The sequence below is a fragment of the Tamandua tetradactyla genome, chromosome 4 (genome assembly GCF_023851605.1).
Source record: "Tamandua tetradactyla isolate mTamTet1 chromosome 4, mTamTet1.pri, whole genome shotgun sequence".
Taxonomy (NCBI): domain Eukaryota; kingdom Metazoa; phylum Chordata; class Mammalia; order Pilosa; family Myrmecophagidae; genus Tamandua; species Tamandua tetradactyla.
The window spans coordinates 199,818,895-199,832,806 of NC_135330.1; the positions used below are offsets into that span (position 1 = coordinate 199,818,895).

Sequence of the window (13,912 nt, forward strand, 5' to 3'; positions counted from 1 at the left end):
GAATTTCTATATTGTATGACAAACCACTTAAGTAGTCATTGTGAAATATGATTTAGGAAAAAGAATATGTAAATGTTAACTGATTCAAAATGAAAATAGTTTTTCTAAAATTAATGCCAAGTAAACAGATGACAAGGTTAAACTTTGTAGGTTTTGTTGAGGAACGAAGCCTTCTCTATGCAATTATATATATATATATATAATTTATTTATATATATATGTATGTATGTATTTTTCAAATTGCAGAAATTGTTTGCCAGTTATTTATTTGATAAAGAGTTTATTTTCCTTAATATTATCAGGGTTCTTATAAAAAGAAAAGCACATCTAGAGAAAAATGGTCAGAGCATGGTATCAGGCAGTTCTTGGAAGCAGTATAAGTTGTCAAAAATGTGTGAAAATGTATCCATGTTTGTTGCAAGTTAAAATTAAAATGCATTTTTTTGAACATCAAATTGACAAATTTTGTTACTCTATAGAGGAGGTGGTTCTGCAGGAAACTGCATTTATCCTTGGTGGTGAAGTTATGAATGTACATATTTTCAGATGTCATTTTATCAGAATCTCATAAATTTAAATTCAAAAGCTTTTTTTTTTTTTTTGCATGGGCAGGCACCGGGAATCGAGCCTGGGTCTCTGGCATGGCAGGTGAGAACTCTGCCACTGAGTCACCATAGTCTGCCCAATCACCACCATGGCCCACCCCAAAAGCTTTTTTTTATATACATATATTTTTTTATTGCATGGGCAGGCACCAGGAATCAAACCCAGGTCTCTGGCATGGCAGGAGAGAACTCTGCTTGCTGAGCCATTGTGGCCTGTCCTCACCCCAAAAGCTTTTAACCAAGTTATTTTAGCTATAAGAATTTATGCTAAGGAAATAATCATAGATATACTCAAAGATTTATGCAAAAGGGTAAAATTTTGCGTGTAATAGAAAAATATCGGCCATGAACTTAATGGCCCAATAGTAGTGAAAAGTTTAAGTATGTGACATTCTTCAATTATATGACATGGAAAAATCAGTATATATTGTTGGATATAAAGTAAGCAATTATGTCTAGTACAAAACAATTTCCACATCATTGATGTAATCTGTACCTGATATATGCATGTGTCTGCATAGTAATTACCCTGGAAGAATATAAACTGATGTTTGTTCTAGTCATCTGTGGGGTATGGGATTATAGTTTTCTTTCTCTTTTTCTATTTCCATGTGTTTTCTTAATTTGTTGTAAGAAGTATTGCTTTGATCATCAGAAAAAACAAATGCATGTTTGCCTTTTGAAGAAGCAAATTGTGATATGTTTTCAATGGGATGTTTAGTAAGTTAATAAATATGATATCTGAAATTTGGGTGAGATTAGACTGTGACTCTTTAAACACAAATGCTCAGACTCCACTGAGGGCCCCCACTGGTGGAGAAAGGTGAGGCAGACAGACCCCAAGGCTGAAGTCTGTTTTGTCTTCAAGGTAAGTAGGTTTCAGATGCTGGTTTATCTAGTAATTGTCCTCCCAAAGCCTGTCCTGACCGAATCCATAGCACCTGCTATTCCACTGGAGGGCCCACAGGTAGCAGGATGAGGGCCTGAGGCCGCTGGCTGCCTGTTGGCTACAGGGCAGCAGAACTGACCGCTCACATTGTTACGAGGAAACTGCAGAGCAGACTTGGCCTGCTGCACACCTCATTTGTGCACAAGATTCACCTCCAGCCTCGAGCTGGCACCCCTAGAGACTCTTCCCTTAGAGCCCTCCTCAGGAGGCCATGTGGCTCTTGAGTTGCAGTCGCAGTTGCGGAGGCTGTGACAGGAGGCTGGTTCGCAAGCTCTGACCAGCTGTGAATGGTCAGCAGCCAGCAGAGCAGGGCTTTGCATTGTTCACACCGAGCACGGACAAGAGCTCAGGCTTCTCTCCCTGGGGGCGGCTTGAGTGGGAAGAGACTCAAGCCTTCACCTCCGTAAGAGCCAGTAGTCCTGTTTTCTGCAGTGGGCAGTTGGCCATTTTCAGTCTTGGTTTAGTAGTTTGCAAACAAGGCCACAAGACAAATGTCTTGGCTTCCTCTTGGGTGTAGATGATTTTGCCCTTTATCTCCTTGGACTGAGGAGTGGTGAGGGGCCAGCTGTCCTGAGTCTCTCCTGGCGTGTGGAGCGCCGAGGCTGGCGTTAGAAGAGAGGATGTCCAGGTGAGTGATGCTCACATAATTGATTCGTTATCTGATTTCTATATTAATTAAGGCAGCAATAGCAGTGGAAACAATTAAGGACATTTCAGTCACTTATCAAAATAGCAGTTTCCTTTATGTTCGGTTAGAGCCCAAGTGCAGATTCCTCAGCAGGTGACTCTCCTAAAGGCCTGGACTCTCCCCCACCCCCTGACTTTGATCAAGGCAGCTGTGCTGCTCACCTTCCAAATTACTTTCCGGATATTTCCAGGGGCAGCCTGGGTGACAGGCCCCAGTACCCTGGCCTGGGCAGCCTGTGGCTTCCCATTCTGTGGCTGGAGCGTGGGGGGTGGCACCTGGACGTAGGGGAGCTGGGAGCCGAGCAAGCTGTGGACTCAGGCCAGAGGCCTTGTTGACAAACCTGCTGGGTCACAGCAGACACTTCCAAACAAGTAGGGAGAAATAAAAAATAAAAGGATGAAATAAGCACCAATGGTTGGGAGCCAAGAAGAGCCGGTGTTGAATTTCTAAGGCAGTGACATGAGCAAAGTTCCTCTCGTAATTACCTTCCAGCATCATGTGCTCCACGATGCCTTTAATTAAAAACGCTTACCCTGTTCTGGGGTGTGGTTGGAAACAGTGAACAGTAAGTAGAAAGATTTTGTGTTTTTGAACGCCCTTTGGCAGGTCACAAATAGAAGCAGTAATTGGCCCCCTTCCCCTGTGTGAACGGTTTGCTTTGTGAGCTCATCTCCAGCATAGAATACTCACTTTTTACCCTAATTTTAAGCTCTAGCTTAAGGTTTGTCACAGACTATTTGATAGACTACAAACTTCGGCAGAAATATTTGGAAAATTCCACGATCAACGTGTTAGAAGAAAACGGAAGTTTTAACCCAATAAAAATAGTAGCTAAATAGTTATTAGGAATTTTAAATCAATAGCTGTCAGAATTTCTATAATGGTTTATAATTTGTATATTTCACGTTTTGGTTTGCAGAGATATTTTGAAAACTGTTGAAAATGTCGTCTTGGAACATCAGAAGACAGCTGTGCTACAAACTGTTTCTTTTTGTAGATATGATTCTGTAACTGCTTATAGAATGTGCTTTCTTACTCAGATGTCATGTGATCAGAAAATCCAATGTGTTCCGTGTTTTTCCCCCTTCTCTCCAGGAGAAAAGTTGAAATCATGCACACCCACAGTCTTTTCACTCTTCTTGGAGAAAGGCTGATGTTGCACACAAACACTGTGACTGTCACCACATACAACACACTTTACGAGGTAAAAGCGGGTCTGGTGAGAACTGGGAAGCCTCTTAATCTCTGAGATTGGGATTAGTAGTTGGCTGTTAATCTAAAAAAATGGGAATCATTTTTTAAAAATGATGAGCATGTACCCGTAGTTTTCCATTTCAGTCTGAAGCACATCCATGTACAGTTATTTGCCAGCCTTTCGACGTGGCCCAGGGCTTTTCCTCTGAGTGTGGGGTGGCCGACTCCGTGCAGGTTTTCTTCCGTAAACCATGCCCTTTGTCTGTTCATGCTGGCTTCTCTCTCCTCCTTCGCGCTCTCTCATGTGCAGCAGGATTTAAAACGCTAGCACCGACATAAGTGATCACCTTTTCAGATTTTATAGTTTTCCATTCTCTGGCAGTTTTCTTTTCCTTACCCAATTTAATAGTGGTTGTTTTATTTACTGACTGTTACGGTGTTTTTCCGAAGTATTCTATGTAGTTTCCACAGAATCAATCAGTAAACCTTTTACTTTTCATATGAATGTTTTATTAATCATTGAAATATTTAAAATATGTGATTACAACTGGTATCAGTAGTTTTGGGAATTAGCAGCATGATCCTTGGTTCACACACGACTCATCGGATGGTGGCACAGGGGTGGGGCTGCTGGTAGTGGGCATGTGGCGGGTGCCCCCCCGGGGCTGCCTGTGGGTGAGAGCCCTGCCGCACCTACAATTGAGTATTGGTATTAGAGGATTTCAGACTGTTATTTTATATTTATAACACTCTAGTATTTGTATAGTTAATGTTCCGAGTTATCATCAGCCAGAATCTGAACATTACTGCAAAAGACTCCTTGACTTGTTTGAGAGGTGGGGTTCTCCTCCAGCACCCCATGGGTGAGTCTGTCTTGGCCTCAGGACTGTCTGTGAGCGGGCACACCGCTGCACAGGCCAGCTGCTCGCAGTTTTACATGCTGAAGTCTTAGGAATGTTCCCTTGAAGTTACATAACTCTGCCTTCCTGTAGCCAGCCTGGACTGGCCCTGTTTTTCTGCTCTTGTGCGAGGACTCCCTGCCTGTTTTTGTGCAGCCTGTGAGCCCAGAATGATCTTTATACTTTTAAATGGTTGAGGACAATCAAGGGCAAAATAATATTTCATGATGTGAAATATGCGAACTCAGATTGCAGCCGCCATGAATGCAGTTTATTGGAGCCCGGCCACGCACACCCGGCATGTGTTGTTAGAGCTGCGCCTGGGCTGCCAGGGCATGGCGCATCGCGGCAGCGACTGCGAGTCACAGCCACGTCAAATATGACCCGGCGTCGCGTCGCATGCTGTGCATTGCTGAAGCAGTTTTCTTTAATTAATACTTGTCTTGGTTTCATTCGGGCTGCTTTAAGGATGACTGGAGCAGAGGTTCACTCACGCTGCAGATCGGTGTGCTGTTGGGGCCGTGCACCACTAAGGTTCTGGGGAGCAGTCTGTTCTGCCTCGCCTGGCGCCCTCCATGGCCACGGGTTCCTCTTCCTTGGGTGTCTCCTCTGCACCTCTGTGTCCAAGGCTTCCTCTTCTCTCTCTTAGAAGGGCAGCAGCTGCTGGGTCTAGGGGCCACCATGCCCCAGTGTGGTCTCATCTTAATCACATTCACAAAGACCCGCTTCCAGGGAAGGTGACGTTCACAGGTGCCCGCATTCGGACTTGAGCGTGTCCTTTATGTGGACACAGTTCACATACTCCCCAGGGCATACTGGGCAGAGCGAGGATAGAAAAGTGATCTCTGAATACCACATTTTCTGCTCATAGTGGAGTGTGGATTATTTTGTTACTGCAGAAGTATTACAGTGGGACTGTGATGTCTGACTCCCAACGCACCTGTCCAGGTTCTGGGCATCACTCAGGTAGGTCTTTGTAGGTATTCTTTCTCTTCATGGGTCATAACAGTGCTTTGTCCGGATTACACCTCAGCAGATGTGGCCGTCTCACCGTCTGTGCATGAGAGGCCCAGAGCCCGTCCCGGAAAGCTGCTCATTGCGAGCTGCGGCTCTCCCTCACTCTCCCTCCTGCCCTGGGGGAGCTTGTCCCCGCAGAGCTTTATCACGACCCCCATGCTGAGGAATTAAATGTCTCCATCTGGCATCACCTCCCCTCCTAGCTCGGTTGGTACTGATTGCTGCTGTCACCTACATGGCCAACCAGAATGAGTGGCTCATCCGCAGTGCTGACCCCTTCCCCGGGGCAGGCTTGGCATGCTGAGGATTGCAGAACCCAGCGAGTGCCATCGACGCCGTAATGGGTGGGCCGTTGCTCCCTGTGAGAACTGCATCTCCTGGAGTGGTTTTGTGCGTGTTCTTTCCTGACTGAGCCCTGTCTCAGCACTGTGGTGCACTCACTTCGCCCGAACAACAGGTCGTCCTCAGTTCTTTCTCTCCCTCGCATCCTGCATCCGGGAGGGGACCATGCTCTGCCCACTCCTACTGGGTAGCACTTCTTGTGTTGATCTGGCTGTCCTTGCCCCAGCTGTGTCTTCCTCACCGCTCACTTAGACTGCTGTGTGTCTCTGGTCTTACCACCCCACCTCCAGAATTGCTGCCTTCTAACCCATTAACCATGCAGTCACTGATGTTACATAATAACCACAAACCTCATTGCTTAAAGTGTGTGTTTACTCCATTCTCTTAATAGAGTAAAGTCAGAATAGGAGCGCTTCCATGGGGTCGGACCCCACCCACCCCGTAGGCTCATCATCTGGTACCTACTCGCTGTGCCCTCGTTGTCAGTCCTATCAGACTTGCCATCTGCAGACAGCTGTGGTTTCAGGCATGCTGCTGCTTTTCTGAAACACTTTCCTTCACATCTAAGTCTGCTTTTCTGTCCAGAGCTTTTCTCAGTATACTCTTGCATTCTCTGAATAGAGCTCATTCCTTTCTTTCTTAAATTACCAAAGTTGTAAAGGCTCAAATATAAGTTCTGCTATGACAAGGACTATGTGATATGATCTTTAAAACTAAGCCTGTTAAGATGCCTATAATAACAGTAAACAATAAATATTAAATAATAAAGTTAGACTTTTAGCAGGAAGTCTAAAAACTTTGTATGAATATAAAATGTAACAATTACCTTAATTACCTTAACTAAAAAAATTACGTTAATAAAATGTCCTTGTCTCTTAGTTTTCTGAGATAAATTCATTCTGTAGATGATTTACAAGGAAATGAGTTGGCGCTATGAAATGCCTCTTTGAACTTAAAGCCATTTTATATACAGATACTTTTTGAGAATCGCAGTATTTGCAAAATTTACATCCTTCATTTCATTTACTTTATTTTTACCCTATTACATCATCTCTAAATTATGGATAATTATATTTTCCTTTGTGAGTGATTTGTAACATTTCCTAATATACTTAAGAATTATGTGTTAGATTTTCGAATTTATCTTCTAAAGACAAAACAACCAGCTTTTTATGTTTAATAAACTTGAAGATCTCAACAATGATACCTTATGAATTATTTTAGTAAATATTGTGACATTACTTTCACTTTATAGGTTTGGGTTTGTTATTAATCTTTATATACTGTTACTATAATTCTGGTAAACACAATGTATACACAGAGATAGCCAAGTGGGATCTTATAAACTGAAGAGCTCAGTTTCTTACAGCAATAATTAACTGATTAAAAAAAGAAAAAAAAAGTGGGAAAAAAGTGAGGGCATCCTTGTTGATTCAGATGATAGATAGCCTAAGACATCAAGGGTGCCATTCCCCCATAGAAATCTTTAGAAAAAAAGAAAACTAGCAAAAACTGGCCAAATCATCTTCTGCAGAGGTCTGTAGACAGTTAAGGGATTTCACTAACTGGTTGAAGACTAAATCAAGAAAATACAGCTTTGAAAAGCACTAGAAGAAGCTCGAGGTCTCTTCTAGCCCCTTAGGCACACCTCCCTGGCTTGTTCTGGAGCCAGCCTGCGCTCCCGTGGTGGGTCCCTGGCCCTGTTCTTGAGAAGGCGGAGTAGCTGTCGTACCCTGAGTGTGGTGTCTGCTTGTCAGTGCCGTCTGTGGGGTGGCAGCGTGAGAAGCTGAATCAGGAGACTCAGATTGAGCGCTCTCCCATGAAACTTGCCCAGCAGGCAGAAGTGGCTTTCAGACAGCTAAAGCAATATAAGAAGCAATTAAGTCAAAGCAGCCTTAAGGAAAGGATTGCCTGCTTTAAGTCAAGCAACAGAGGATTTGGGATAGGGAGAAAGTGTATTTGTAGGGACTAGAAGGGTGCATTTGAATTCCTGAGAATGGGGCATTTCTAGGACCAGAAGCAAGCATGATCCCAGGGACAAGGCTCAGGCTCAAGACGCAATTCCCGTTCACCTTGGACTTGTGTCCATAGGAAGGCTGGAGGCGGGAGGAGAGTGCCAGCCTGTGCTGCCGATCTGCAGTGACTGTGAAAGGGGATTGTTTTTATTTGTTCCTGTCATTCAGGGAAATCTCTGTCATATCAAAAGCCAAATACCGACTTATGGGACAGATAGCTGAGGAACTGAATCCCAGAGTTAACAGTTTAAAATATTAAAATGTACAATATGCAACAAAAGATTGCAAACAGGCAAACCAGCAGAAAATGTTGCCCTATCCAAGGGAACAAGATAAAAACCCAGAAATGATCAAGAGAGAACACCAGTCTGTGGATGTATTGAAGAAATACTTCAAAAAATTGATCCTCACTGTGCTTAAGGAGATTAAAGGGAAACAAAGAACTAAAGGATATCAGGAAAACAGTAAATGAACAATATGAGAATTTTAAGAAAAAGATTTAAATTTTTAAGTGGGGCCAAAGAAGTTCTGGAGTAGAAGACCACAATGACTGAAATGAAAAATATTCTACAGGGTTTCAACACAGTAGATGCACCTGGCAGAAGAAAGAATTAGTACATTTGAAGATAAGAAAATTGAAATGATTCAGGCTGAGGAGTGGGAAAAAAAAAAAGGGAGAAAGTCAACAAGGATCAAGAGATCTGTGGGAGAACAAGTGTACCAATATACACATTAGTAGAATCAAGAAGGAGAAAGAGAAAGGAACAGAAGGAATATTTGAAGAAATGATTACAGAAAGCTTTCCAAATGTAAAGAATTCCATGACTGTGCTCATTCAAGAGTTCCAGAAACTCCGAAGATGGTAAATTAGAAGAGAACCATGACCAGACACACGATAGTCAGCTTTTGAATGCCAAGGATAAGGAAGGAGTTCTGAAAGCTGCAAGAGAAAAGCAACATGTTATGTATGAGGGAGTCTCCATAAGATTAAGTGCTGATGTTTTCATCAGAAACTCAAACCCTGGGGGTGAGAAGGCAATGGGGTGAAATATTTAAAGTGCTGGCAGAAAATAATCGCCAAACAAGAATATTATATCCAGCTGTCTTTCAAAAATACAGGAAAGATTAAACAGCCTCAGATAAACCAGAGGTAAAAGGAGTTCATTACCACTAGATACTGCCTACAACCTGTGTTACAAGGAGTTCTTCAGAAGGCAAAATACGAGAGTGTCGTATGGGAGCCCATGACAAACTCTGGGATCTGTCCTGTAACCACTTTTTGAAAAGTGTTTTGAAAACTATTGCTCTTTTATTTCTTTGCTTTGTATATATATTATACTATACGATAAAAAAAGTTCAAAAGAAAAAAAAAAAACGAGTTCTTCAGACATGTGACTGAATGACTTCCGGAGATGGTAACCTTTATGGGTGATCATAAATTCCAGTGTTATTTTATTATAGTTGTTGGTATGTAATTCCATTTTTTATTTTTCACTCATTCTAAATGCAAATGCATAAAAAGTAATGATCAATCTTTGGTTTTGGATAAATGATGTGTACAGATATAATTTGTAACAAGTAAAATAAGAAGATGGAGCAGACAGAGAGGTAGAGGAACAGTGTATGTGTATGCTAGTGAAGTTAAGTTGATAACAAATCAAACTTGATGTAGATTTAGGATGTTAAATTTAAGTTCCATAGTAACCACATAGAAACTACTATGAAAAAGATATACAAAAGGAAATGGGAAGGGACTCAAAAAAGTGCACAACAAAAAATAAATATGAAACTAGGCATTTGCAGAAGAATTGAGGAACAAAAAGATATAAAATTTAGAAATGCCAAAAAGCCAAATGACAGAAGAAAGTCCTTCAATATCAGCTTTTACTTTAAATGTAAATAGATAAACTATCCATTCGAAAGGCAGAGATTGGTAGAACAGCATGATCCAACTGCATGCTGTCTGCAGGAGACTGACCTTAAATTCAAAGACAAAAGTGGGTTGAAAGTATATAAGTAAATATATATATATTATACAAATAGTAGCCAAAAGGTAGCTGGGATATTGTATAATGGCAGATAAATTGACTTTAAATTAAAAAAAAAACTGTTAGGAGGAGCAAAGGAAGTAACTGTGTGCTGAAAAGGGGCCAATTCAATAAGAAGACCTAACAGTTGTTTATATGTATGCGTATAACAGTCAAGCCCCCAAAATATACGATGCAAATATTGACAGCTGTGAAGGGAGAGGTAGAAGGCTGTACATTAAATGTAGGAGACTTCTATACTCCCCTTTCTGTAACGGACGGAACATCCAGACAGATGATGAAAGGAGAAGAGCAGACTTGACAGATGCTGTAAAGACCTAACTGCCACATGTGGGACGCCTCTCCCCGCAGCAGCAGAGTGCATGTTCCTCTCTAGTGCACATGGGCTGGACCACACACCTGTTAGGCCATAAAACAAGTCTAAATCAATTAAAAATAGTGATGTCATACAGTGTGTTCTCCGGCCGCACTGAATGAACCTAGAAATCAATAACTGGGAGAACTAGAAAATTGACAGATTTTTGGAAATTAAACTACACTCTTTTTTAAAACAATTTTTTTTATTTAAGGAAACAAACAGTACACTTAGAACCACCAAAAATGGATATCTTGATTAGCTTCACCATAGGCAAATTTTAATAAAGTGTCAATATAATCATTGTAAAGCCTGTGTTTGTCTGGTAAGTTTCATAAACCAAATTAAAATTAAGATAATAAGGAAAAAATCTACATATTCAGATAACAAAGTTCTTAAATTCTAAGTATTAAAAACTAACATTTGACCAGCTGTCAAAAATGTGTTCTCAAAATGTCAAGTGGAAAGTTCTTACAAATACCTACCTGCATTGCTATATAGTAGTGGCCTATGTTACTAAATATTTTCCTTATTTCAGGAAAATATGAAGATACACATTTTTTACCGTTAACATATGGAAATCTTAAACCACCTAGAATGAATGTCCTCGTTAGCTTATCCGTAGGCATGGATAAGTAATCATCGTAAGGCCTGTTTGTACAATATGTTTCATAAAGCAATTTAAAATTAAATCAAGGAAGGAAAAATATCTATAACTACAGATATCAGAGTTCTTGAACTCTAAATATGAAAAAAATATATGAATATATCGGAGTTACATGAACTCTAAACATTAGACAGTATCTTAAATGCAATTTGATTAAGTATTAAAACTGTGTGCATTCTCAAAATGCAAGTAAAAAGTTATTAGAAATATCACCTTTGCTGTAGTAGTGAGCTATTAAACAGTACACTCTTAAACAACCAGTGGGTCAAAAAAAAATCAGAAGGGAAATTAGGAAATATCTCAAGGCAAGCGAAAATGAATACACAATATACCAAAACTTCAGCAACAGTGCTGAGATGGAAATTTATAACTCTGCCCACATCTTTTAAAGAATGACCTCAAATACAAAATGTAACCTCATACCGGAGGATCTTGAAAAAGAAGAGCAAAGTAATCCAAAGGTATTTGAAGAAAGGAAGAAACAAAAATTAGAAGGGAGATTAAATGAAATGGAGAATAAAAAAAGATTCAATGAAACCAGAAATGGTTGTTTTAAAAAATCAATAAAATTGGCAGATCTGTAGAAGAATGCTTGCCTTCCATGTAGGAAACCTGGGTTTGATTCCCAGAGCATGTACCCACCCCACCCCCCCCAAAATTGACAAGTCGTTAGCTTGACTGACTGTGTGTGTGTGTGTGTGTGTGTGTGTGTGTGTGTGTATAGAGAGGGTGGGTGGAGGGAGGGAGGATGCAAATAACTAAAATCACAAATGAAAAGTGGGATTATAACTACCTACTCCACAAATATTAAAAATATTTTAATAGATTGCTATGAATAATTATACCACAGCAAATCTGATAACCCAGACGAATTGGTAAAATACATAAAAACACACAAGACTCCTATACTGACTCAAGAAGAAATGGATCTTAAACAAACCAATAACAAGTAAAGAGACTGAATCGATAAAATAAAAATCTCCCAACAATGAAGATCTCAGAATCAGGTGACTCCACTGCTGAACTTTACCAAACATTTCAATTAGGATTAGTAACAATCCTACTTAGCCTCTTCCAAAAATATTAAAATGGGGGAATTCTTTAACTCCTTCTAAATGTCCCAAATCACCCCTATAGCAAATCCATGTGAAGATATCAAAATTACAGAGCAATAAGTCTTATGAATATAGATGCATGAACTGAATCCAATAACATGTTAAAAGAATTATACCCTTGATCAAGTGGAATTTATCAGTATTAGAAAATCTGTTAACGCAGTGTACCACATTAATAGATGAAGGAAAAGAATCCATGATTTTCTCAGTTGAAGCAGAAAAGGCATTTGATAAAATGGAGCACTCCATTTTGATAAAAACGCTTAGATAACTTGGAATAGAAGCACAGTTCTTCAACATAATAAAAAGCACATATGAAAATTGCACAGCTAACTTCACACTTGATGGCAAAAGACTGAAAGCTTTCCCTTAAGATGAGGACCAAGAAAGTTCACTACCAGCATTGATGTTCAGTGTGTACTTGAAGTTCTGTCCGCAGCAGTTAGGCAAGAGAAAGAAAGTCATCCCAGTTGGAAAGGAAGACGTATAACTCTCCCTGTTTGCAGATGGCATAATTGTATCATACAGAAAATCCCCAAAGACCCACAAGAGAGCTACTCTAATAAGTGAATTCAGCAAAGCAGGTGAGAGGGTTAGAATACCAGTATGCAAGAATCAGTAGTGTTTCTGTATGCTAGAAATGAACAATCTGAAATGGAAATCAAGAAAGAATTCCATTTAAACTAGCAACTAACATAACCAAATATCTAGGAATAAATTTAACCAGATGTAAAGGACTCCTGCACAGAAATTTACAAAACATTGCTAAAAGCAATCAGAGAAAGGCATTCTCTGCTTATGCATTTGAAGATGAAATATCGCTAAGATGTGAATTTTACCCAAAGTGACTTACAAAATCCATGGCAACCCTGCTTACCATTCCTGCAGCCTCTTTATGTAAGTGGAAAAGGCAATCATCCATAAATTTATATGGAAGGGAAAGGGCACTGAATAGCCAAAGCCATCTTGAAAAAGATCGAAGTTGGAGGACTTAGACTTCCTGATTAAAAACATATTACAAAGTCACAATAATCTAAACAGACCAGTGGAGTTGATAAACAGATCCTCTTCTCTGTAGCCAGTTGATTTCTGACAGGAGCCAAACCTACGTAATGCAGAAAAATAGTCTCTTCAGGAAATGGTGCTGGGAAAACTGGATGTCCATATGCAAGAGAACGAAGGTGGACCTCTGCCTTACACCAGAGACAAAAATGAGCTCAACATAGAAATAAACCTAGGCAGAAAAGGGCAAACGTTGTATGCTTTCACTCAGAGGAAATTGAATATGCAAATTAATAGAATAAGAAACTAGGTTACAAGTGACCAGGGGTTGGGGTGGGGTTGGAAGTGGGGACTTCTGTTTGATTGGGATAGAGCTCCTGTTTGGGGTAATGAAAATGTTGGGTAAAGGATGGTGGTCCTGGTAGTACAGTACGATACTGTGAATGTATCTAATTTCATTGAATTGTGTACATAAATGTGGCTAAGAGGGGATGTTTTAGTTTGTATGTAAATTACTGGAACAGAAATTTGCAGAACAACCATAGGGCTGTATAGTACAGTGAACTGTAATGTAGACTCTGAGCTGCAGTTAATATTATAATTATAATGATACTGTTTCATGAATTGAAATGAAGCTATCATGCTAACACAAAGGGTTAATAATAGGGAACATTGTGTTTGCCTGGGCTTTCTGTGTGAATACTGTATTTTCTGAATGCTTTTCTGTAAACCTACAACTTCTCTAATAAATAATTTTCAGAAAAGCACAATGTATTTTTTACTTCAATTTTTTTTCAGTGAAGGCATAACAATGAGCAAAAATTATTTTAAACTGTTGATTTTACTTAAGTACCTTATAACAATCAAAACTTGTCTCTAAGTTATAGACAAATAAGTTAGATACATTCTTATTCAGATATTCATTTCACATTCTGTACTTCTGTTTTTTCTGGCCAAGTTTTGCCTTTTTTATTTTTATTATTTTTCATTTTTATTTATATAACAATGCACAAGCA

General features: G+C 39.9%; 1 protein-coding gene across 7 annotated transcripts in view; it reads left to right on the top strand.

Moving 5' to 3' along the window:
- Positions 1 to 13,912, top strand: part of NBEA (neurobeachin) — a 752,331-nt gene that overhangs the window by 218,618 nt on the left and 519,801 nt on the right. For all 7 annotated transcript variants that reach the window (XM_077159019.1, XM_077159015.1, XM_077159017.1 and 4 more), the window contains exon 18: positions 3,338 to 3,446. In XM_077159019.1, the coding sequence (XP_077015134.1) occupies positions 3,338 to 3,446 (109 nt within the window). The remainder of the gene's footprint in view (positions 1 to 3,337; positions 3,447 to 13,912) is intronic.